We start from the raw sequence: 26,554 nt of genomic DNA, 5'->3' as shown, positions 1-26,554 counted from the left end.
ATCATTTACGTGTCACGACACACGACGCACACGGTGCATGGTGACGTAGGCAGTGACTCGCGGTCACGCACGGCGCCCCAGGATCTTGGGATGTACAAAATCTTCGGGCGCTATCTGCGTGACGCGCAAATTACGCCCAAGTGCGACCGGCCCTTTAGACTTTTATTTTTGAGATACAGCGGGAAACATGCCCACTTGAGTCCACACCGACCAGCGATCCCCGCACACTAACACAATCCTACACACTTGGGACAATTTACACTTATACCAAGCCAGCTAACCTGCAAACCTGTAGGTGTTTGGAGTGTGGGAGGAAACTGAAGACCTCAGAGAAAGCACACGCGGTCACGGGGAGAACGTATGGGATCTAATCCAGGTCTCCGATGCTGCAAGCGCTGTGCGGCAGCAACTCTACCGTTGCGCCTGCGTGCCGCACTAATGGATGTCACAAATGATGTGGCATTCCATGATGAAAGATAAAATGAATTACAGAGGCAGAGCAGAATTTATAACATGTTGTCGAGGCACAAGGGACCCCAGTTACATGGAGAGAATGGAGATGCTGGGCTTGCTTTTATTAGAGCAGAGAAAGTTAGGGGAAAGTTAAGAGGAAGATGTTCTAAACCAGAGGTTTTCAGGAGAAATTATTTCCACTGGTGGGGGGTTGATATTGATAACGACATGAATTTAAGAAAATTAGCAAACCTGTGGTGGGGCCATTGGGAAGATTTTGCTTTTCAGCAATGGGTTGTTGCATCAGAAAGAGTGAAAGAAATAGATTCAATGGTAACATATAAAGGGGAATCGAAGGTAGAAACTCAGCGGGTGAGGCAGCATCTATGGAGCGAAGGAAGTGGGCAATGTTTCGGGTCTCAACCCTTTTTCAGAATAGGATCGATGTTTGACATGGAAATTTGTTGAGATTATATTTGCCCCACAATCTGGATATTTCTTTTCCAAAGCCAACACAATCTGGATATTTCTTTTCCAAAGCCAACACATGCATGGTGGAACAAAAGGCAGCAATCTGTACTTAGGATTCTATGCAAGGGATTCCTTGGCAAAGATGCAGCCAGTGCTCGATTGTAATCATGTATTGCCTTTCTGCTGGTACACAAAAATGCTGGAGAAACTCAGCGGGTGCAGCAGCTTCTATGGAGCGAAGGAGATAGGTAACGTTGCCTTTCTGCTGACAGGTTTAACAAGTAACAAAAGCTTTTCACTGTTTACTCGACACCTTGTAAAATTGTATAGAGCTCTCTGATCAGATCAGGGCTTCCAGCACAACTGTAGCTGATATTATGAAGAGACATACAACATGGAATTTGGGCCTTTGGCCCACCGAGTACACACTGATGATGAAGTCTCCATTTACACTAAACCTACTGAAACCCCATTATATTCTCCCACATTCCCATCAATATCTCCCCAGATTCTACTATTCACCTCAACATTACAGGCAATTTATAGTGGCCAATGTTATATGCAACTCAAAATAATTTGTCCACATGGAAGTAGGCACACTGTCATCATGTAGAGACTTGTGCCCTTATGATATACTCATTAGAGCAGCCAATGTATGAAAAATAAAGCTTAAATATTCAGAGCTGCACTGTCACCACTTTAGAGGAACACACACAGACATGCTTACATTCATATAGGGATTGGAATGAAGAATTGTCCTAAACAAATCAGAAAGCTGTGGCCTGATCTTACTGCAGCTGTCCTGGGCCCAAGCTGGGCACAAACTGGTTGTGGTTTTATCCCCGTCCGATCCATATATAGTTTGGTCCTTATCGGGTGACATCAGGTCAAGAGGCTCTCAACCTACACCTTACATGGGTGACAAGGTGACTAACATCGTCAAGTTACCAAGCTGTCATGTAAACTGTGAAAAGCTTTTGTTCCGTGCTAACCAGTCAGCAGAAAGGCAATACATGATTACAATCGAGCCATTCATAGTGTACAGATACATGATGAAGGGAATAACGTGAATAATGTTTAGTGCAAGATAAAGCCAGTAAAGTCTGATCAAAGATAGTCTGAGGGTCTCCGATGAGGTAGATAATCGTTCATGACTGCTCTCCAGTTGTGGTAGGATGGTTCTGTAGCTTGATAACAGATGGGAAGAAACTGTCCCTGAATCTGGAGGTGTGCGTTTTCACACTTTACCTTTCACCCGATGGGGGAGGGGAGAAGAGGGAGTGGCCAGGATGCGACTCGTCCTTGATTATGCTGCTGGCCTTGCTGAAGCAGCGTGAGGTGTAAATGAAGTCAATGGAAGGGAGGTTGGCTTGTGAGATGGTCTGGGCTGCGTCCACAATTCTCTGCAATTTCTTGCAGTCTTGGATGGAGCAGTTCCCAAGCTGATGCATCCCGATGAAATGCCTTCTATGGTGCATCTGTAGAAGTTGGTGAGAGTTGTTGGGGGTAAACATTGTGGGCCAAGGGGACTGTTCCTGTGCTGTTTTGTTCTATGTAACAGGTAGTAGAAATCAATCAAGTAGCTGCTAACTTCTGCATTCAGTACATGGAGAGCATCAGGGGAGCAAGCCCTCATCACCACTCCAATATGGTAGTGGGCCCATTTGTCTACACATCAGTATGGATCAATCACTACATGGATATAGAACGTTTATCTCCCAAAAAAAATGCACATTGTACTACTGGATTTTCTGCCCATAGACTCAGTTGATTTTTACATCACATTTTGACCAGTAACCTGCTTTGCATTTACACATAGTCTGATAAGTTATTTGTACAAATGTACCTTTTGTCTCATCTGAGTTGCACTGGGTCAGCAGCTTCACACCATACTTCTGCAAAAAAACACTTCTGTCTTTGGGCTTAAAATGAACACCCAGGACTTCCTGAGAAAGACCACAGCCTCCGTGTGCTTTGGTGCTCTCACGCCTGGTTACAGTCTATTGCAAAACTGAGCTGGTCAAATGCACCAGTAATAACTTCAAAACGGCTGAATGTAACCTATTATTGTGTGGAGGCAGAAATTAAGAAAGCTGCGTTAAGCTGAACTATCTAATCTGCTGAAGATTCTTCTGCAGAGAACTGATGGACCAAAGCTAGATGGCAAGTTGAGGAAACCTAAATTAGCAACAATCTATGGGGAATACTTCCTCACGTGTTGTTAGTTCACTGAAACTGCTGAAGCCAGGGTTAGAATACGCTCTTTAATAATCCTGCTCCTCTCATTTCCTGATTTAGTTTCTGGTGCTTCTCAAATTTGTTTTTTTGCTCACTTTGCTGTTCTGAGTACAAAATTGTTGCAAACCATAGGATCCAGGCATTAAGCAAATTGTTTCTGAAGAATTGTCTCAACCCGAAACGTCACCCATTCCTTCTCTCCAGAGATGCTGCCTGTCCCGTTGAGTTAAGGGCCTGTATGCGGCATGCGGCAAGCTCAACCAAACCGGAAGCGGGGGCCGCGCGGAGGTCGAGTGAGTGACGTGAAGTTCGAGCGAAGTCCGCGGGAAGTTCGCGCGTGACGTACGGCGCTAAGGCGGTGCGTACGGCCTCAATGCGGCTGCAGGCCGGCAGGCCGTTGCCGTGCGGAATTTTTGAACACTGCCAGTTTTCCGGAGCCCCGCGCGATGTCGGGACCAGCTCCACACAACTCCGCCGATCGAAGTGGGACCGGCCCCGCGAGGCCGCATGGTGTTAGGTCGCGCTTGCCGCATGCAGTCACATGCTCGTGGGACAGGCCCTTAACTCCAGCATTTTGTGTCTATCTTCTATGAAACACAAAGAACTGGGAGGCACATTTTTCAGAGTCACGGGTTGGCTATGACAGATTAGATGTGGAGGAATTCTTCCCTACAGAATGCTGTGTTGGAGTTCTCTGCCCCAGAGTGGTGTGAAGGCAGAGTCTTTGGCTACAGTAAAGGCAGACATGACAGGTTCTTTATCCACAAGGCAGTCAGAGGATATGGGGGCAGAGTGGGAAAGTAGTGCTTCGGCCAGGATTGAATCTGCCATGATACTAGTGAATGGAAGAGCATACTCAATGGGCTGAATGGCGTACTTCTCTTTCTGTTTCTATTTTGTCCTTATTTTCAATCAGAGTGAATGGGATAAGAGGGAAAGAGGAAATAGCAAAAAATATAACATGAGAAGGAATGTGAATGAAATTACATGAGACAACCACCCCAGAAAAATCAACGAACACGAGAGAAAGAAACAAATACAAGGAAAGAGGAATGAGAAATAAAAGATTGTACAGAAAGATGAAAAAAGAATAGAGATAAGAAACAAAGAGAAAAAGGCAGAAACATGGACAGATCAATAATAAGATAGAAAAGAGAAGCCACAAAGATTGATCCAAACTATTGATCAATGGGAAGAGATAAGTCTCAGGAGGGGAACGCACCAAACGGCTGTAGGAAGGGCCCTGTTATCAGGTTATCACAGCAAGCTAGGACATCATTCCAAGCCTCATGCGTCCCTTTTATCAATGACTGGAACTCCAGGAGAGCAATGCGATTGGCGCCTTGAGGCCTGGTGCCCGTAGGAACAAACCTGGAGTCACTGCACAGAATGGGCCACTGATCAAAAGGCCGAGTGTGGAAGCAAGGATTGTCCTGAGAACACTGTCATGCAATTATCATCTCAGACAAAAAGGGAGGGGTGTGTGGTGCGCGGTTTTTAAGATTTTTAAACCTCGCTAACTTTTACGACATTCAACCAATCAGAATGAAACTTGGTGCACTCGCAGCACGGGAGAACGGTGAGTGAACTGGCGAAAAATCGTAGCGCTATCGCGAACCGCTTTTGCGCAAATAGAAAGACCGCCAAACCGGAAGATAACAAGATCAGAGTTTTGGTTATGTGTTGATGTCATGTCATTAAGCTGGAGTGAGTACAGAGAAGATTTCCAAGAATGTTGTCAGGACCCACGGAAATGGATAATAAGGAGAAGTTGAGCCGACTCTGATTTCATTGCTTGTAGCGAAGAAGACTGATGATCTTATGGGGTGTATAAAATCATGAGGTGTATAGATAGGGTGAATTCACATCATCTTTGTTCTCAGTGTCGGGAAATCAAGAATTAGAGAGTTTATGTTTAAGGTGGGATGGGAAAATGTTATAGGAATCTGAAGGGCAACTGTTTGTTCACACAAAGGGTAGTAGGTATATAGAACGAGCTACCAGAGGAAGTGGTTAAGGCAGCTAAAATAGCAACAGTTAAAAGACATTTGGACATGGATAGGAAAATTTGCATCAAATGCAAACAAACTTGCGACGTGCTTTATGTCAAATGCAAGTACATGGGACTAGCATAGCTGGGCATCCAAAGACCTAGCACCAACTATCATAACTCCATCCTTCCTCCTGCCATTGGTTGCTTTCACCGTACATCATCATTGAAGCAAACACCCCAATCATTGCCTGATTGGAGTTTTCTTCAGTTAGTTACAACTCTTTTGTCCTCTTTTTCCATTTTCCCCCTAAAATGCTCAAAAAATGAAACTGGAAATTGTTTCAATGTCTCTGTTTTTTTTTTGCCAAGGTGCCACAGTTTAATATTTAGCTTCCAGAGATTCCTGGAAATTACATCCTTATCTGCAACCTATAAGTGTTCCTTCACTGCCAGGAGTCATCTCCCCCCCTCAACAGTCCAGTGTTCAACTCGAACCTTGAAGAGCCGCAGGACAATGTTGAACACAGTTTTTAATGAGAGGGTCACTTCATTTTCTTTTGTTAAAACATAAGAAGTCCCACTTTGGGCTCGTGGCCGTTTCTCTAGCAGAGCTGGCTGTTTGCTCACCATCCGTTTTACCACATCCGGTTATGTGGAGGCCTTCCAATCATCGCAGGCTCATACAGTGCAGAAACCACAGGCCTTCTGTGCTGTTCCACAGTAGCTCAGAAGAGGAGGAAGTTTACAAGTACATAGCATTCCATAAATAACCAAAGTGGCACACCGTTAATGGTGCTCCTTCTCAGAGTTGCTGACTGGCCATTAATGGATGTAGCATTTCACTGCAAATGCTTTCTCCACCATCTAAATAAGTCTAAGGCAGACACAAAAATGCTGGAGTAACTCAGCGGTACAGGCAGCATCTCTAGGGAGAAGGAATGGGTGACGTTTGGGGTCTCGACCCTTCTTCAGACTGAAGGGTCTCGACTCGAAACTTCATCCATTGCTTCTCTCCAGAGATGCTGCTGGTCCCTTTGCGTTACTCCAGCATTTTGTGTCTACCTTCGATTTAAACCAGCATCTGCAGTTCTTTCCTGCTACAAGTCTATCCTGGTCCACATTAGCCTGTCCGCCTTCCATCATGAGCTCCACAAATCTCTCAGATTAATTAGCACAACGTTTTTAACCGAGCAATTCTTTGACAACTATTATCACATAAACTGCATACTAACTCAATGGGATTAGTTTGCAGTTGAGCAGGAAAAGCCAAGGATGTATTTCCACATTATTGAAGGTTATGAGGGTGTTTAGACTGAGTACTTAGGGAGAAACCAGTTCCACTGTTAGTATGGTCAGTAGTTGGATGAAACTAATTTGAGTTAATCAGCAGAAAAATAAAGTCCAAAATGAATCAGGGTGAAATATCTTCATGGAGCATGTTGTTGAGATGTGAAACATTTTGCAGATGAATTAAAAATTTTCAAAAGCGGGTTGGATATGTTGTTGGAATAAAGTTGGACTGGCCTCTTTGATGATTCTTTCAAAATGCCTACATGGCAAACTCAGCTTCTGGGTGTGCTGTCATGCTCTGCAGTTCTAAAAGTTGATTAACACATGACAAGACTTCTCCTAAATTAAGACTCGACTTTGAACTCTGAACAGCGTGAGAAAGGAACTCATCACTTCTACACACCAGGAAGAGGATCTGACAAGATCAGCATTGAAATTCTCATGTGTCCATTGAGATGGGATGGAATGGCATAACAAAGAATGGTTTTGTCCCAATGCTGAATATTTTACTTCAGCCACCATCCTTAAAAATGACCGAGTTAAACATGTTTTATTACAGAAAATGTGCCATCTGACACACCTTCCAGATGAACACAAATATCTAAGACCATGAATGAAAAATCCCATGCACTTATATGGAGTGTAGTTTTACAAATGCAGTTTTCACACTTGATGTGTTAGTTGGTAGAAGATGACACTCAAACATAAGAATGTTCCTTTTATACGGTGCAACATTGTTTCCGCTTCCACTATGATCTCAGACTTCATTTAAGCCAGTGAGTGCTTCAAGGACATCTCGGCATGGCTGCATGACATTCTCAAGGGGAAAGGTGAGTAACCAGGTCAGTGCGCATGTTGACGCAAATGAGACAGTTAGGAGAAGGGATGAGATCATGCAAAATTATTCTAGGGAGTTAGGCAAAAGGTTAAAAAGCAGGACTCCAGGGTAGTGCTCTGCAGGTTACTTCTGGTACCATGTGCTAGTGAGGGTAGGAACAGGAAAATAAGGCAGCTGAATACATAGCTGAGTAGTTGTTGCATTGGGCAGGGATTCAGATTGTTGGGCCATTGCGATCTCTACAGGGACAGTGACCTGTACAAGATGGATGGGTTGCCCCTGAACTGGAGTAGAACCAATATCCTGGCAGGCAGGTTTGCTAGTGCTACATGGGGAGGTTTAAACTAGATTGGATTGGCAATGAGGCAGGATAAAATTAGTTTGAATAATACCCAACTAACAATTCAAACTAATTCTTCCGCCCACCACAGCAACACCATTGACGAGTACGCCTACCGGGATGAGGTGGAGCAGAGAGAGGCTGGAAGAGGAAGTCATTGTATGGAAAGTAAAGAAAGCAAGTTCAGTGGACAGAATAGGCAGCAGCATGGCAGTGAGCGAGGAAGGACTGTTGGATTGAATTGTATTCATTTTTATGTGAGAGGCCTGACAGGTAAGATGAACTCAGGGTGCAGATAGGTCCGTGTGATTGGAACATTGTAGCCATTACGGAGACCTGTGTAAGAGAGGGACTGAACTGGCAGCTTAATGTTCCAGGGTGTAGGTGCTGTAAGTGAGATAGAGGTGGAGGTAAAAGTGAAAGTGTTGTTTTATTGATTAAGGAAAATGTTAAGGCAGTGGTCAGAGATGACATCACTGATGGTTCGTCCAGTGAGAAATAAAAAAGGGCATGGTCACCTTGTTGGAAGTGTACTATAGGCCCCCAAATTTTAAATGGGAGTTAGAAGAGCAAATATGCCAGGAGATTGCAGGTACCTGCAAGGTTAATAAGGTTGTCATCTTAGGGGAGTATAACTTTCCCAATATAGATTGGGACTATCATGGCGCCAAGCGATTAGATGGCCTACATATTACCCGAGGAATATGTAGAGGATGTGGAAATTGGTAAAGCTTCATCTACTCTTAGGAAATTGAGAAGGGCAAGTGACTAAAGTGTTGGTGGGCGAACCTTTTGGTTCTATTAGCTATAAAATAACTTGATAGTATTAGACAGGGACTTGCTGAAGTTGATCAGAGTAGATTGCTTGTGGGCAAATGAATGATTGGAGAGTGGAATGCTTTTAAATGTGTGATGACAAGAGTTCAGGGAATGTATGTTCTTGTCAGAGTGAAGGACAAGATAGGTGGGCATAAGGAAGTTTGGACAATGAGAGAAATTGCAGGTCTGATCAGGAAAAAGGAGGCATTGGACAGCTGGGATCAATTGTATCCCTGGAGGAGTTTCAGGAACTACTTAAGACGACTGGTGGGTGGCTAATGTTGTGCCTCTATTCAAGAAGGGCTGCAAGACAATGCCTGGGAACAATAGACCAGTGAGCCTAACATCTGTGGTCGGCATGTTACTGGGATGTATTCTGAGGAATAAGATATGGATGCATTTGGCTAGGCAGGGGATGATTAGGTACAGTCAGCATGGTTTTGTACATGGGAGATCATGTCTTACAAATCTAATCCAGTTTATTGCAGAAGTAGCCATTAAGGTTGATGATGGAAGAGTTCTAGACATTGTCTATATGGACTTCAGGAAGGTTCATAGTTCAGGAAGATGCTTTCAAGAGGGAGTTAGATAGATCTCTTAAAGACAGCGGAGTCAGAGGATATGGGGAAAAGGCAGGAACGGGGTTACAGAGTGTGGATGATCAGCCATGATCACAGTGAATGGCAGTGCTGGCTCAAAGGGCCAAATGGCCTACTCTTGCACCTATTGTCTATCATCTATTGTATTTGAAAAGTTCGGCAGACAAAGGTCGGCAAAATGGTTGGTATTTGAAAAGGCCGGCTAGTGAGTGATATTGAAGAAAGCGAAGAATTGGCTTAATGGAAGGAAGCGCAGGGTGAAGGTGGCAGGTTGGTTTTTGGATTGGAACCCTGTGACTTGTCCTGTACCTCAGGGATTGGGCCTGGGCCCATTGCTGTTTGTGGTTTATATCAACAACATGGCTGAGAATGTGGAGGCGCGATTAGTAAGTTTGCAGATGACACCAAGGTCGGTGGTATCTTAAAATATGACAATGGTTATTAAAAATGATGGCAGGATCTTCATCAGTTGGGCAAGTAGGCTGAGGAATGATTAATGGAGTTTAATACAGATAAGTGCAAGGTATCACATTTTGGGAAGTGAAACCAGGGCAGGGCCTTCACAGTGAATGGCAGGTCCCAGTTTGTAGATGGGATGGACAACATTAAAGAGAGACTATTCTAAATGTTTTTTGGGAGTGCTCATCTATTTCGCTCACCGTAAAATTGTAATCATCCATATCCTTGCTGCCCATCTTCTAACTGACACCTGTACCTGTTCACCCATTATCCCTCTGCTCCTTGACATTCTGCGTCTCTCGGTAGAGTACCATTTAACTTGCGTCGCTGATTTCCGATCTCTCCGCGGTCAATTTCTGGAGTTCAACCCTAACTGTTTCAGGTACGTTTGCACTACTCCATCTGTGGACTTTCAGTCTTTCCTGTTGTTGGCCTCTTTTTGTGGCTGAAGCACTAAGGTCTAGAACTCCTTCCCCAAACCACCCCACTTCTCCTTAAAACCTATCTATCCTTCCTCTTTTAATTTCCCCTCATGTGGCTCAAAGTTAAATTATGGCCCTATTATGTGACTCGAGACATTACGTTAAAAATGCTACATCTATACAAGTTATGTTATTTCATTATGTTTGTTCAATCAATGATCATTAACAAGGTAGAACAGGTGAGTGGTTAAAGGGCTTTCTCACGGTGCGACCTGACGCAAGACTTAACAAGAGTTTAACATCGTGGGAACCTCCTGCGATAACAGTACGGCTTTCGTGGACCACCGAGGACCACCGTGGCGCTAACGGCAGGTAACTTTGTAAGGTCGGGAGGAAATGCAAACATTTTTTGAATTTCTACAAGTGACTTGAGCACTTTGTGGTGAGCGTTGCAACATTGTATGAACGCAGATGCCAGTGCGATATCTGTGTGACATCCGTAATGACTCTTGCGGGTACCGTGGGAACTCCTGCGAACGGCAAACCCGGAAGCTTGACAGAGGGGACATAAGGTGAGTAAAAAAGGTGGTCTCAATATCGCCAATGGACGTCCCACCTAATTGTCATTGTTTGAGAATCTTTTTCACAGTAAGACTTGCAGAGATGCCTTTCAGAAAAGCGTAAAGAAAGGGGTCAAAGAAAGTCAGAAAGTTTTTAGCCATGCAGGTAAATGAGGAGGAGACTCAGCAAGAGAGACAGGTGGAGAGGCAAGAGGAGATGCCAGAGATACCACTGCCTGTGGGCTCCTTGGAGCAGGGAGAGGGTGATCAAGGTGGATTTGAGATTGCCTCCCCAGTAGCTGTTGCCTCCCCAATAGCCTCAGCAGACGATAACATAAAGGGAAGATGGCAGAAGGTAAGGCCATATAACTACAACAGGGAACAAGAGGGGGAACTGGTGGAGTGGTACCAAATTATTCTTTAACTCATTAAAGAGCTCGGGTGAAATTCTGACAACGTTTTTGAATGTACTTTTATCCTCTTCACACAGCACATTAAGCAGTTGCTCATATTGTCCAAATTGAGGTCTCCGTTGAAACATGGGCTTAACCCAGTGAGACTTCCTCTTAATTCTCTTTTTAATTAATCTCACCCTTCTGACTTCACGCAAGCGTTTTCGATGCACATGTTGCGCTAATGCATACAGCGCGTCAATGAAAATAACAACCAGCCTGTACTCAAACCAACTTTGTATAGGCATGTCTGCAAATGAGTCAATTCTACGAACGGAGGATATTTATATAGTGTGTGAAAAAAAGTGACATCATTTGTGCCACGTGATTAACTACACTACAGTCCACGATGTTCATTCACGATTAACGGGAAAGATCGGGAGACGGACAAGTCACTCGCACAAATGACAGAATTGCCGAGTACCGTGGGAACTCTTTATCTACCCCCCGTTATATCGTGCGGAACTCGTGCTGGACCACGACCACTTCACTCTGGTGACATCTTGCGTCAGGTCGCACCGTGAGAACCGGCCATTAAGATGCTATAAATAACAACTTTGTAACTGATGTTAATGCAGGCAGTTAATGGTCATCGTCAGTTTCTGAGCATTATGGACCACTAACAAGTTTAAATATAGAGCAGAAACAGGCCCTTCAGCCCACTTAGTCCCCACCGACCAGTGATCCTCGCACATTAACACTACCCTACACACACTAGGGACAATTTTACATTTATAACCAAGCCAATTAACCTACAAACCTAGACGTCTTTGAAGTATGGGAGGAAACCAAAGTTCTCAGAGAAAACCCACGCAGGTCACGGGGAGAACGTAAAAACTACGTACAGACAAGCACCCATAGTCAGGATCGAACCGGGGTTTCTGGTGCTGTAAGGTAGCAACTCTACTGCTACACCACTGTGCCCCCCCCCCCCCCCCCCCCCCCATTAAACATTAATATTTTATACGGATTTAACTGTAAAAGTTATTTATTTCCCATTCTGTGGTATTTCCATTGGAAGGTTGAAGGTGAAGAATAGGAAAGGTGTCATAAGGAGATATAAAGGGTTCAGAGACTTTGGTATGTCAAGGAGGGCTCTCTCTAACTTCTACAGGTGTACAGTAGAGAGCATACTGACCAGCTGCATCGTGGCTTGGTTCAGCACCAGGAGCGGAAAAGACTACAAAAAGTTGTAAACACTGCCCAGTCCATCATCGGCTCTGACCTCCCTACCATCGAGGGGATCTACCGTAGTCGCTGCCTCAAAAAGGCTGGCAGTATCATCAAGGACCCACATCATCCTGACCATACACTCATCTCCCCGCTACCTTCAGGTAGAAGGTACAGGAGCATGAAGACTGCAACGTCCAGGTTCAGAAATAGCTACTTCCCCACAGCCATCAGGCTATTAAAGTAAACTGAAACAAATCTCTGAACATTAATAGACCATTATCAGTTTATTTACACTTTATCTGCTTATTTATTGATGTGTGTATATTTGTATATAATGGTATATGGACACACTGATATGTTCTGTATTCATGCCTACTATATTCTGTTGTGCTGAAGCAAAGCAAGAACTTCATTGTCCTATCTGGGACACATGACAATAAACTCTCTTGACTTGACTTGAAAGAAATTTAATTGATGGCCAGACATCAAATCAAAGTAATTTAATGACTATGTAAGTAATTTAAGTAACTATGTTTCTATGTTTAAATAAATCCACCAAGAATTAGCCTACTTTATTTGGGAAAAAGAACATGTTAAAAACATTTATCACCGAAACACAGAGTAAAGGAAGATCACCTCATCGTAATCGAATCCAGGGTTGGTGTTTAGGACTTCTAACTGTTTCTCAAACAGAATGCTGACCGTTCTGTAGACCAACTCATACTGTTCCTGCAATGAAAAAGACAACAGACTCTCAGTAATTCAATACGGATGCCCTGGGTCAAGTTACCATCTGTTCAATAGACAGAAACTGTAGGACCGTAAATTTAGTTTAAGTTTAGGGTTTAATGATACAGCATGGAAACAGGCCCTTCAGCCCACCAAGTCCATACCGACCATTGATCACCCGTTCACACTAGCTCTATGTCAACCCACTTTCTCAGTCAGTCTCTATACATGCTGGACAATTTTATCGAGGCAAATTAACCTACAAACCCACACGTTATTGGAATGTGGGAGGATACGGAGCACCTGGAGCAAACCCACGTGGTCACAGGGAGAACATGCAAACTCCATACAGACGGCACTGGGGGGTCAGGATTGAACCTGAATCTCTGGCACAGTGATGGGGCTGTCCCACTGTACGAGTTATTTCAAGAGTTCTCCCGAGTTTCCCCCGATTCGAACTCGGAGAATTAAGGTAATAGCCACTCGTAGGCACTCGGGGCTCTCGTGGACATTTTTCAACATGTTGAAAAATCTTCACGAGTCTTCACGAGCTTACCGCATTTTCCGGGTACCTGCCGTTAGCGTTACGAGCCGCTAAGAGACGTCCCGAGCTCCGACGTACCCGCTACGTACATTCTACGTGCTTACCACGAGTGTGATTTTTTTTTTAACTCGGGAGAGCTCTTGGGTAAACTCGTATAGTGGGACAGGCCCATTAGGCAGAGAATTAAATATTGAACGAGACCTACACAGAAACACACACTAGAAACAGAGAATGGGAATTACATGACATGGGATACAAGCAGATATAGCAGCAACTTGCATTACTCTATGCCTCTATCATACAGTATGAACTTCAGATGATCTTAACCAGACCCAACATTTGTTACTAAGTAAATGCTAGGACAGGTGAGTGAATACTGATGTGAGTACTTTTAAAGTGCAGATCGAGCCGAGTGGAGAAGTTTAAATTGAAAAAAATCCAAAATATCAGAAAGGCAACTGATAATCAGCAAGGAAACGTTCTAATTATGAAGTTTGAAATTTATGGGGCGATCAGATTGAAGCATTAACATTTTAAAAAGGTGGACATAGAAATTCTATCCCAAAGAGAAATAGATGCAAGTGGAAGCAGAGGTGGAAATAATCCAGAAAATAGAATAATGTCATTCAGGAATAAAATCAAAAAGTGCTTCTTCATGCAAATGCTGGTGATGCAGATTGACTGGAATTCTCAGGATGAAATTCATGGATTTTTACTAATATGGGTATCAAGGAACACTGTGTTCAAATGATTGAATATCGCGCAGATCAATAATGATCAATTCCTTGGGCGACATTTCGGGACCAATGATCTATACTACATTTTCCTTTGACGTCTCGTTTTCACACACTACACTTCCTTATCTCAGGGTCTCCCTCTCCCCCGACTCTCAGTCTGAAGAAGGGTCTAGACCCGAAACGTCATCAATTCCTTCTATCCAGAGATGCTGCCTGTCCCGTTGAATTACTCCAGAATTTTGTGTCTATCTTTGGTGTAAACCAGTAACTGCAGTTCCTTCCTACACATGATAAATTGCTTGGCAGAATTGTCAATGCCTTCCTCCTGTCATTAACATTACCATGCTACTCATCAGTTTGAAGATGAATCAAGATGCTGATATTGAGTTATATGGTATAGCTTGTAGATGAATAAAGAATTTCTATGATAATTCTGCTTGCGTTCTGTTTTGTTGCGAGTCCTTTGCTGGCGTTACATGAGGATATTGGGAAAATACAGGGCGACTTTTATTTTTGGTGATTCTCGTCTGATACAGGTCAGTTAAAATTACTCATGTTACTGATTCCGTTTTCCAGGGTAGGTTCATAAGTTGTCAGAGCAGAATTAGGCCATTTGGCCCATCGCGTCGACATGGCTGACCTATCTTTCCCTCTCAACCCCATTCTCCTGCCTTCTCCCCATAACCCTTGTCCCATTACTAATCAAGAATCTGTTAATCTCCGCTTTAAAAATACCCACTGACAAGGGTCAGCTGGCATCCTATGGTTTAGATGAGGTTGTTTCACCTTGAGCTTGTAGAGCTTGGGAGAGATGACACCAGGAAAAGTCGGGCAAGAAAAAAAAATCCAGGACCTATAAATGCACAAAGGTTACAGGGAAAGAGCAGGTGCGTGGTTTTGAACAACATGGGACATGAAATGAAATGTGGAGCAACAGGGAAAGCAGAATTGGATGATGTGGAATATTAAGAGCATGGGGAGTGAGCAGGTGAATGGTAATAGACGGTACAACACACCTAGAGGAAAACGGAAACCTACTGAACTCTATATCCCACACCTTTGTCGGAACATTGCTTCTATCAGATGGCCAGCGATATCTGTGAATGTTTATCCATCAGTTCTGCTTCCACCACTTGCATCCATGCCCTCAGATGCTTGGGTCCTAAACTCTGCAATATCCATTTGACACTTTTTTTTGTAAGCCAGATTTAAAACTACCCTTGCTACCGCAGTATGAAATTTGGTGTTAGAATGTACCCATTACTGCTATTGTGGTCCATCTTTAGCTGTTTGAGAATGTTAAAAATGTTTTATCAGTGCAAGTTATGGTGTACAATTTTGGTCGCCCAATTATAGGAAGGATGTCAAGAAAATAGAGAGTACAGAGGAGATTTACTAGAATGTTGCCTGGGTTTCAACAACTAAGTTACAGAGATAGGTTGAATAAGTTAGGTCTTTATTCTCTGGAACGCAGAAGGTTAAGGGGGACTTGATAGAGGTCTTTAAAATGATGAGAGGGATAGACAGAGTTGATGTGGACAAGCTTTTCCCTTTGAGAATAGGGAAGATTCAAACAAGAGGACATGACCAGAATTAAGGGACAGAAGTTTAGGGGTAACATGAGGGGGGACTTCTTTACTCAGAGAGTGGTAGCGGTGTGGAATGAGCTTCCAGTGGAAGTGGTGTCGGCAGGTTCGTTGGTATCATTTAAAAATAAATTGGATAGGCATATGGATGAGAAGGGAATGGAGGGTTATGGTATGAGTGCAGGCAGGTGGGACTAAGGGAAAAAAAAGTTGTTCAGCACGGACTTGTAGGGCCGAGATGGCCTGTTTCCGTGCTGTAATTGTTATATGATTATATGGTTATATAAGTCCTTGTTGTTGGCAAGTCCTTGATGTAAACAATTGAATGCTACCGTTGTAAGACGGAGTAACCTCAACACATACTTTACCACAAAACTCTCAAAAGGAAAGAGTTTGCAGAGAATAATGCAACGTACGCTGACCCAAGTTTAAAAAAGTCACTGCTTTAGTTTTGATAGCTCAATCCAAAAGTTAGTTATGTCTGCCAAAAAATTGTGCAATGCACATTGATAGTTATTAATAGCAGAAGGATACAATTTAAATAATTATTTTCAACATTTTGTTTGCTCATACAGAGAGATTAATTTTATGGAGTGCCGTCGTACAGAGATAGAGCATATGGGACAAAGAAAATATCACAAAAGTTTAATCAGAAAAGTTTTAGATAGATCCACTAAACATTGGTCTGTTGTGCAAATGCAAATAAGGAAGGTTTTATACAGTATTTCAAAGGAGGAGAGAGACAGGAGGTCTTGTGATTGAGGCTATTTGGATGTTCAAGTGGTGGCTGGCGCAGACAATGGCACGGTGGGCAATAGAGAAGTAATGAAAGTTGAGGTTACACGAAGAACAAAATTTAGAGGAACTACAGAATACCGAAGTCAATTATCCAACCTCTATTACTTTTGGGTTTGGCTCAATCTATGAAAACGGATTACTAAATTATGTCCAAAATGCTAATTGGGTTCTTTCTTTCATTGAAGCAAGATTTTCATTGCATCTGTGCCCCACCATACTAGCATACATGACAATAAACATGTCTAGGGAGTGAGTTTTTAATATTCAGGAACACCAAATTGACCGGGATCAACCAAAGAGTATTAATGGTACACGCAGGTAAACAGACCTCAGTGCGCTGGATTGTTGAGGTTCATTGGTCTCCGTGAGGGAAATTGGAGGGGGGGGGGGGGGGGGGGGGGACACCGCCGTGAGGGAGGGGGTACTAGAAAAAAGTGGACAATGGGGACCCGGCATTTGGGGACCACTGTGAAGGAGGGGAATATGGTTAGTGGGAAGGAGGGGAAGGAGTGGGAACTGGAGTGGAGGGGGGGGGGGGGGGGGGGGGGGGGGGGGGGGCGGAGGAATTTGTAACTTTGTAAACGCCCTTCATGGGCGACTATTGGCAAAGAATTTCACTGTGAGTTGTCACACGTGACAATAAAGTTTTATTTCATTCATTCAAACTTTGAATTCCTTTAAACATTAAATATTGGAGCCCCAATATAAACTTTAAAACCCCACTTGCATTAAATCGCAGAAATCCATTGTTGTTGATATGAACAGATTTTTTATGACAGTTTATGCAGTAACGATTCAGCATTGATTGCATCCTTCTTGCAGATCTCCAGAGGCACCCAAATTGACCGGGATCAACCAAAGAATATGAATGGTACACGCAAGTAAACAAACCTCAGTGCGCTGGATTGTTGAGGTTTAATTGTCAGTGACAAGGTCTTAAAGCCCTGTCGCACGGTACGAGTTCATTCCAAGAGCTCTCCCGAGTTTGCCCTGATTGGAACTCGGAGATTTACGGTAATGGCCACTCGTCGGTACTCGGGGCTCTCGTGGACATTTTTCAACATGTTAAAAAATCTTCACGGGTCTTCCCGTGCTTACCTGCCGTTAGCGAGCCTTCCCGAGTACCTGCCGTTAGCGCTAAGAGACGTCCCCGAGGTCCGACGTACCCGCTACATTCATTCTCCGTGCTTACCACGAGTTTGATTTTTTTAAACTTGGGAGAGCTTGGAATGAACTCGTACCGTGGGACAGGGCTATTACTAAAATGGCCACGTTGGGTAGGAAACAACTTGCTGATTGAATATTCATCATCTCACAGACCATTTCTGATTTTATCACTTCCAGCTGATTTTATCACTTCCAAAGCCTCAAACCTTGTTGTTCCCCAGTCCCGCAAGGCCCAGTTTTACCTTCTCCCCAAAATCCACGAACAGAACTGCCCTGGCAGACCTATTGTTACTGCCTGCTCCTGACCCAATGAATTAATTTCCACAAACCTCGATTCCATTCTATCCCTCCTGGTCCAATCCCTCTCTACCTATGTCCAAGACACCTCACACGCCCTTCGTCTCTTCCAGAACCCTATTCCCTCATCTATACTATAGATGTTCAGTCTCTCTACAGTTTCAACCTCCACCAGGAAGATTTCGAAGCATCTCCGTTTCGACCTTAACTGCAGAACTAGCCAATTTCCCACGACCAACCTTCTCCTCCGCCTAGCAGAGCTTGTCCTGTTCTTAAGTCTGAAGAAGAGACTTGAACCGAAACATCACCCATTCCTTCTCTCCAGAGATGCTGCCTGTCCCGTTAAGTTACTCCAGCGTTGTGTGTCTATCTTTGCTGAATGTATTGATTGTTCCTATACATTCTTCATTATATTCCCATGCGTCTAGTTACGCTAGTAGGTTCAAGGCAGAGATTTATTCTGCTTAAGGGAATCCAGGTAAACACCAAAGGCAAGTAAAATGGAGCAAATCAGTCATGATCTATCTGGAGTCCTTCCAGGAGCACCATGGCTACAGCTGCACAGGGCTTTGATGCCACAACATCTTGAACACTGCATATCGTTATGGTCTCTCTGGGATGAATTGGGTTGTCTTATGGTGGTATGTTGTCTTATGAGAAAATAATAGGTAGAATGGACCTATAATCACTCGAAAAATTTGAAGTGATCTTATTGAAGTCCTTGGGTTTGGCAAGGAGGGGATAATACAGAACGAAGGGGAACAGTCTCTGAAATGCCCATTTAACTCTGGTAGGATTTTATTTTCCCACCCAGAGTGTTGTTAATCTTGGGAACGCTATATGCAGAGTGTGTAGGAATGAATTGCAGGTGCTGGTGTACACCGCAGATAGACACAAAATGCTGGAGTAACACAGTGGGACAGGCAGCATCTCTGGCGAGAAGGAACGGATGACGTTTCGGGTCTCGACCCTTCTTCAGACTGAGAATCAAGGGAGAGGGAGACACGGTGATATGGAAAGGGTAAGGTGTGAAAGCAAGAGACCAAAGGGGACGAAGATCCAGGAAAATGTAGAATAGATCATTGTTAGCTAGGAGAAGGTGACAACGAAGCATACAAAGAGAAAATGCAACCAGGAGGACGTTCAGACTGTGGATCAGAGTGTGGATGCTGACTCATCAGAAGTAGGATTCAGGAAGACACATTTTGGGCTGTAAGGGGTCAGGTGCAAGCATTAGATCAATCATTATATTCTTGTTTGGAAAGACAACTTAAGGACTCTTATAGTTTCCTCCTGCTCCTATTTCTTATCTTCCCCCCACCCCTCTTCCCTTGTTCAAGATTGCTGTGGTTGAATCTAATTCAACTCAACAGATAGTAGCCGTCAAAGTCCTTGAGCGTTCACGGAGGGGAAGGGCGGACTACAGTTTCAGGCCAAGCCAAGCCTCCTCGGCTGAAGTCATTTGTCTGCAATGGTGGCACTGTTTAACCAGATCTATTCGTAGATAAGGCCAGGAAGTACACAAGTTAAACTGTTCTTTCATTCGAAAACTTGAGAAACTGAAATTTTGTTTCATGCAAGAAGCCTTTTTAAAACAGGATTTGATCTATCAAGTTGCACGGCACCAGCATCAATTTCTGTGCTATTTCCCCTTGCAATATCTTTGAAACGTCCCACCAGTGAGCTGAGAAGGGAAATGTTAACAAAGACGTTGGAAGGAGGTTTCATTCGCACCACAAGCACAAACCTCCAGCACACAGACGAGTAGCGAGCACTTTCCACTAGTCACACACAGCAGGCAGTTGACCAAACTCAAAACCAATTCAACTGAAAGAAATTGGGAGGTTTTCCGACACAGAGAGAGCAAGGAGCAGAGAGGGTGAGAACAGAAAGCATTAAAAGGCAAACACAGAAACAAAGATGCAAAAGTAAAAAGGAAATAAAGAATGCACAGAAAATAGAATGAATAAAGTTAAGTGCTAATTTTGACGTAAGTGCTCTCCTTTTACACTGTATGTTTCCACTAGTGGGAGAGTCTCGGATCAGGGGTCATAGCCTCAGAATTAAAGGACGTTCCTTTAGGAAGGAGATGAGAAGGTATTTCTTTAGTCAGAGGGTGGTGAATCTGTGGAATTCTTTGCCAGAGAAGGCTGTGGAGGCTAAAGGCCTGTCCCACTGTACGAGGTAATTCAAGAGCTCTCCCGAGTTTAAAAAAAAAATCAAACTCATGGTAAGTACGTAGAATATACGTAGCGGGCAAGTCAGAGCTTGTGGACATCTCGTAGCGGCTCATAACGCTAACGGCAGGTACTCGGGAAACGCGGTAAGCTCGTGAAACTCGTGATGTTTTTTCAACACTGCGAAAAATTTCCAAGAGTAAAAAAATACTCGTGATGAAGTGCCACGAGTTTGATTTTTTTTTAAACTCGGGACAGCTCTTGGGTAAACTCGCATCGTTGGACTGGGGATTAAGTAAATGGATATTTTTTAAGGCAGAGATGGATAGATAGATTCTTGATTAGTCAGGGGTTATGGGGAGAATGGGGTTAGGAGGGAGAGATAAATCTGCCATGATTGATGGTGGAGTAGACGGGCCGAATGGCCTAATTCTGCTCCTATTACTTATGACCTTCTGACAGACAGAGCTAAAGATCAAAACCTGCCCTCACAGAATGATAAACAATCTACTTCCGAGGCTGGCGGTATGAGTATTAACTTTCTCCTGCAGCATGCAGAAGCTACTCTCCTGGGAGAATCCCATCAGGCCCTTCAAGCCTGCTACAAACAATAATATGTTTGCAGCTGATCCATGTTGGCCTCAGTTCCCCTTTAGTGCCACTTTCTCTTCTTCTCCTCCTCCTCCCCTTGTCCTTGGTCCATCAAATATATCTACCTCGAGTACTTCTAATGATCCAGCTTCCACCTTGTGCTGGCGCAGAGAATGCCAGAGATTCACCACACTTCTGTGAGAAGAAATTTCTACACACCTTAGCCCTGAATTGATTGTGAATTCTGTGTCTTTGTTTGAGACTCTCATACTCTTAAACAACGTTCAAACATCTACGCTGCCAAGACTCCTCAGGACCTTGTATGTTTCAATAAGATCAAGGAATGCCAGGAAATGCACGCTCACATTTTTAAGTTTCTCTTGTAATGACAACCCTCTCATCGCGGGAATTAGCCTGGTGAATCTTTTTTGTACAGCCTCCAACATAATCCTATTGCTTTATACACAGAGTTCCAGGTGAGGCCTCAACAACACCTTGTCCCATTGTAACAAAAACCCTTTGCAATGAAGGTCAAAATGATGTTTGCTTTCACTAAAACCCCTGTCCCACGGTACGAGTTCATTCCAAGAGCTCTCCCGAGTTTGCCCTGATTCGAACTCGAGATTTACGGTAATGGCCACTCGTCGGTACTCGGGGCTCTCGTGGACATTTTTCATCTTGTTGAAAAATCTTCACGAGTCTTCCTGAGTACCTGCCGTTAGCGCTAAGAGAGACGTCCCCGAGCTCCGACGTACCCGCTACGTTCATGCTCCGTGCTTACCACGAGTTTGATTTTTTTTAAACTCAGGAGAGCTCTTGGAATGAACTGGTACCGTGGGACAGGGTTTTAACTACTTGCTGGACATGCTATAAAATCACTAGGTTTTGGTAGAGGATAATTTCTCTTGGTTCATGGAACGTTGACCAACATACTATGCATTTAGGGAATATGTTTAGAGAATGATGAGAGAGAATAAGTTACAAGGAACTAAATGGAAAAATGGGATTGAGAGCCAGTATAGACTTGATGGGCCAAAGGTCCTCCTTCTGTGTTGTAAAGAAATATGTGAAGTGCTTTAGTATTTGCAAAGATCCCAGGATTCTGGCAGCAAGTTCAAAGGAACTCCAGATTTGCATTGAAGATAGACACAACATGCTGGAGTAACTCAGCAGGACAGGCAGCATCTCTGGAGAGAAGGAATGGATGAAGTTTTGAGACACTTCTTCAGATTGATATGCATCAGTATTTATAGGGTTTTCTTTGAGATTATCAATACTTAAAAGTGTGGAATCCATAGTATGAAACATGCAAATTCAAATTAGTTTTTGTTTAATAAATCTTATTGATTAAAAGATAGGATATTTTAGTCCTTTTGCACTTTCGGAAATTGCTAACATTACATGTTCCTCTAGTCTCTAGACATTCTTCAAAGCACCACCCATACCTTGGTTTGCACAACTGATGGTCTCTGTGTTCTCATTTCTTGAATCAGGTCATAAATATTGAAATTGTCTGGGATTATCTGTAAACATAAATACAAACGATTAATTTGACACAAGAAAAAGAAAACCCACATCGTTGATATAGAAGACAAGCAGCAAGGTACCCTAAGGCACATCAATAGTCACAGGTCGCCAGTCTGAAAGCCTAATTACCACCACCATAAAATCCTACCATGAACCCAATTCTATCACCAGTTACTTGGCTCTCCCTATACATTGCACGTAAAAGTCACTAACCCTCCAGAGCAGCCTTCCTTGCGGAACCTTACAAAGGCTGTGGTCCATATAGACTCTTCTCCCCATAACTCCTGACATGCTGGGGTGGAAGGATATGGATTATGAGCAGGAAGATAAGAGATGGCCTTGGTATCATGTTCGGTACAGATACTGTGGGCTGAATGGCCTGTTCTTTCCTATGTTTGATTTGTTATCCATGATCTTTCCCTTCAATCTCTACTTTGTGAATGGACCCTTCCCATTCGCTGTTTGAGATACAAAATGGTACTCTTCTGCATTGCCCTTCGGAAATCACTCAAACCTAAGTGATGTAAACTGCGAACCATATCCGACATGACTTTTTTGGAAAAATATATGTGGAAAAGATGTTGTGGAAACCTCTGCAGATTGTAACATATATCTAAATGGCCTGGATATAAATGGAGATGGGTTGGTGAGTAAGTTTACTGACAACACAAAAATTGGAGGAATTGGAGGAAAAGCTATCAGAAGACACAGGGTGATATAGATCAGATGCATTAATGGGCAGCAAAATGTCAGATGGAGTTTAACCTAATCAAGTGTGAGGTGATGCATTTGGGGGGGGGGGTTGAATGTAAGGGGAAAGTATACTGTTAATGGCAGGACCTTGAACAGCATTGATGTGCAGAGGGTTCATGGAGTTCAAGTTCACAGCTCACAGGATGTGGCAGCACAAGTAGCTAGGGTTGTAAAGAATGTATATGGTATGCTTGCTTTCGTAACTAAGGGCATTGAATATAAATGGCAGGAAGTCATGGTGCAGTTCTGTAGGACTTTGGTTAGGCTGTATTTGGAGTATTATGTGCAGTTCTGGTCACCCAAAGATGTAGAGGCTTTGGAGAGGATACAGAGGAGGTTCACCAGAATGTTGCCTGGATAAGAGGGTAATAGCTGCAGCGAGAGGTTGGATAAATAGGTTGGATATCGTGTTCTCTGGAACGTCAGAGGTTGCACATCTCCATTTAAGCTTTCCCCTTTCACCTTGTAGCCATGCCCTCTGGTGTTGGACATTTCCACTCTAGGAAAAAGGTTCTGACTGTCTACCCCATCTACACCTCTCACAATTTTATATAATTCTATCAAGTCTCCCTTCAACCTCCGACATACACTATACCAACAACTTTTACCACATGCAAAGATTTAAGGATAAGAGGGAAGTATTTTAGGACCGAGATGAGAAACTCATTTTTTACACAGAGAGTGGCGAATCTGTGGAATTCTCTGCCACAGAAGGTAGTTGAGGCCAGTTCATTGGCTATAAATAAGAGGGAGTTAGATATGGCCCTTGTGGCTAAAGGGATCAGGGGGTATGGAGAGAAGGCAGGTACAGGATACTGAGTTGGATGATCAGCCATGATCATATTGAATGGCGTTGCAGGCTCGAAGGGCCGAATGGCCTACTCCTGCACCTATTGTCTATGTTTCTATGTTTCTATGTTTCTAGCCATTGTGCATCAAACACTGAACAAACTGTTGAGGTATTTATTGAACCAACTCCATTGTGTACCTGCCATGGTAAAAATTACCTTGCCGATCTGGTGCAGATCTTTGAACTATGTATTAACTCTTGCTGCAGGCAAATCATAAGTTTAATGTTGGTGCATAAACATTAGAATATGTTAAATATTATTATTGCTTTGAGACATACGACTAGAAAATGCTCTTGACCCTCTTGACTCTAGAACAAAAATACAATGACCATGTGAGGATATTAATAATTCCATGGAATTGAGGTGAAGTATCGGGTGCGATTCACTGCTTGAGCCCCTGATAGTTGCTCCCATAAAGTCATAAGGAATAGGAATAGAATTCAGCTATTCGGCCCATCAAGTCTACTCCACCATACAATCATGGCTGATCTATCTCTCCCTCCTAGCCCCAATTCTTCTGCCTTCTCCCCATAATCTCTGACACCCCTACTAATCAAGAATCTATCTATCTATCTATCTATCTATCTATCTATCTATCTATCTATCTATCTATCTATCTATCTATCTAGTGGTGAATCTCTGGAACTCTCTGCCACAGAGGGTAGTTGAGGCCAGTTCATTGGCTATATTTAAGAGGGAGTTAGATGTGGCCCTTGTGGCTAAGGGGATCAGGGGGTATGGAGAGAAGGAAGGTACGGGATACTGAGTTGGATGATCAACCATGATCATATTGAATGGTGGTGCAGGCTCGAAGGGCCGAATGGCCTACTCCTGCACCTAATTTCTATCTATCTATCTATCTATCTATCTATCTATCTATCTATCTATCTATCTATCTATCTATCTATCTATCTATCTATCTTTCTATCTATCTATCTATCTATCTATCTATCTATCTATCTATCTATCTATCTATCTATCTATCTATCTATCTATCTATCTATATCTATCTATCTATCTATCTATCTATCTCTATCTATCTATCTATCTATCTATCTATCTATCTATCTATCTATCCCCTTAAATATATCCACTGACTTGGCCTCCACAGCCTTCTGTGGCAAAGAATTGCACAGATTTACCACCATCTAACAAAAGACATTTCTCCTCATCTCTTTCCTAAAAGAACGTCCATTAATTCTAAATTTCATTTTTTTGTCTTTGTACAGTTCCTGATTCATTGGTTAAAAAAGCATAAGGCAAAGTATATAACTGACTGTGTAGATAATAGCAACAAATTTGAAATATCTATACTCACTATTTTAATAAATATTTTAGACTAGGGCATTTTTAGACCTCTCAGTTCCCTGTTGCGAAGCAGAAATTGTTTAAATGAGACTTTGCAAATGTAAATAGAATGAAAATTACCCCATCCTTGAGCAGCTTCCACGTGTAATCGATGGCACATATCACACCCGTCCTTCCACAGCCAGCACTACAATGTAAAGGAGTCAGAGATGGACGTTAGGACAGAATATAATTAGAAATCAAACATTCTTTATCCAAATAGCACGATAGCTAATCTCGTTCGCAAGAAGGGCGACATGGTGGCGCAGCGGTAGAGTTGCTGCCTTACAGCGCTTGCAGCATCGGAGACCCGGGTTCGATCCTGACTACGGGTGCTGTCTGTAGGGTGTTTGTACGTTCTCCCCGTGATGTAGGGCATACACCGGTCCTATCCCCGAAATCTATCTCCATTACATTGATGACTGCATCGTTGCTATCTCCTGCACCCATGCAGTACTCATGTACTTCATCAACTTCACCACCAATTTTCATCCTGCACTCAAATTTACTTGGACCATCTCCGACACATCCCTCCCCTTTCTTGATCTCAGTCTCCATCACAAGAAATAAACTATTGACTGACGTCTATTCCAAACCCACAGATTCCCACAACTATCCCAACTACACTTCTTTCCACCCTGCTTCCTGCAAAGATCATTCCCTACTCCCAATTCCTCCATCTATGCCCAAGATGAGGTGTTCTATACTAGGACATCCAAGATGTCCTCATTCTTTAGGGAGCGGGGGTTCCCCTCCCCCATCATAGATGAGACCCTGACTCGTGTCTCTTCAGTACCCCACAGCTCCGCCCTTGCTCCCCCTCCCCCTAGTTGCAACAGAGACCGAGTCCCCCTAGTCTTTCCCTTCCACTCCATCAGCCGCCACATACAACACACAACCCTCCGAAATTTCTGCCACCTCCAACGAGCCACATTTTCCAATCTCCACCCCTTTCCGCCTTCCCCGGGTACATTCCCCTGCAACCGCAGAAGATGCAACACCTGTCCCTATACTCCCTCCCTTGACTCTGTCCAGGGACCCCGGCAGTCCTTTCAGGTTAGGCAGAGGTTCACTTGCACCTCCTCCAACCTCATCTACTGTATCCGTTATTCAAGATGTGGACTCTTATACATCGGCGAGACCAAACGCAGGCGATCGTTTCGCGGAAGACCTTCGCCTAGCCCACGTGAACCAACCTGATCTCCCGGTTGCTGGACACTTTAATTCTCCTTCCCATTCCTCCACAGACCTTTCTGTCCTGGGTTTCCTCCATTGTCAGAGTGAGGCTAAACGCAAATTGGAGGAACAGCATCTCATATTTTGGGCTGCTTGGGCAGCTTGCA

At 43.5% G+C, this 26,554-nt stretch overlaps 1 protein-coding gene across 3 annotated transcripts in view; it reads right to left on the bottom strand.

Moving 5' to 3' along the window:
• Positions 1-26,554, bottom strand: part of LOC129708577 (tyrosine-protein phosphatase non-receptor type 22-like) — a 110,375-nt gene that overhangs the window by 41,352 nt on the left and 42,469 nt on the right. For all 3 annotated transcript variants that reach the window (XR_008725371.1, XR_008725372.1, XM_055654389.1), the window contains exons 9-11: positions 25,293-25,359; positions 22,179-22,256; positions 12,744-12,836 (exon numbers count right to left, since the gene is read on the bottom strand). Coding sequence is in view for 1 of the 3 variants with exons in the window: in XM_055654389.1 (XP_055510364.1) it covers positions 12,744-12,836; positions 22,179-22,256; positions 25,293-25,359 (238 nt within the window). In the remaining 2 variants the exon portion in view is untranslated. The remainder of the gene's footprint in view (positions 1-12,743; positions 12,837-22,178; positions 22,257-25,292; positions 25,360-26,554) is intronic.

This window comes from Leucoraja erinacea, chromosome 24 (assembly GCF_028641065.1).
Source record: "Leucoraja erinacea ecotype New England chromosome 24, Leri_hhj_1, whole genome shotgun sequence".
Taxonomy (NCBI): domain Eukaryota; kingdom Metazoa; phylum Chordata; class Chondrichthyes; order Rajiformes; family Rajidae; genus Leucoraja; species Leucoraja erinaceus.
Note: the sequence above shows the minus strand (reverse complement) of the source record. Positions and strands in the feature narration are given on the sequence as shown.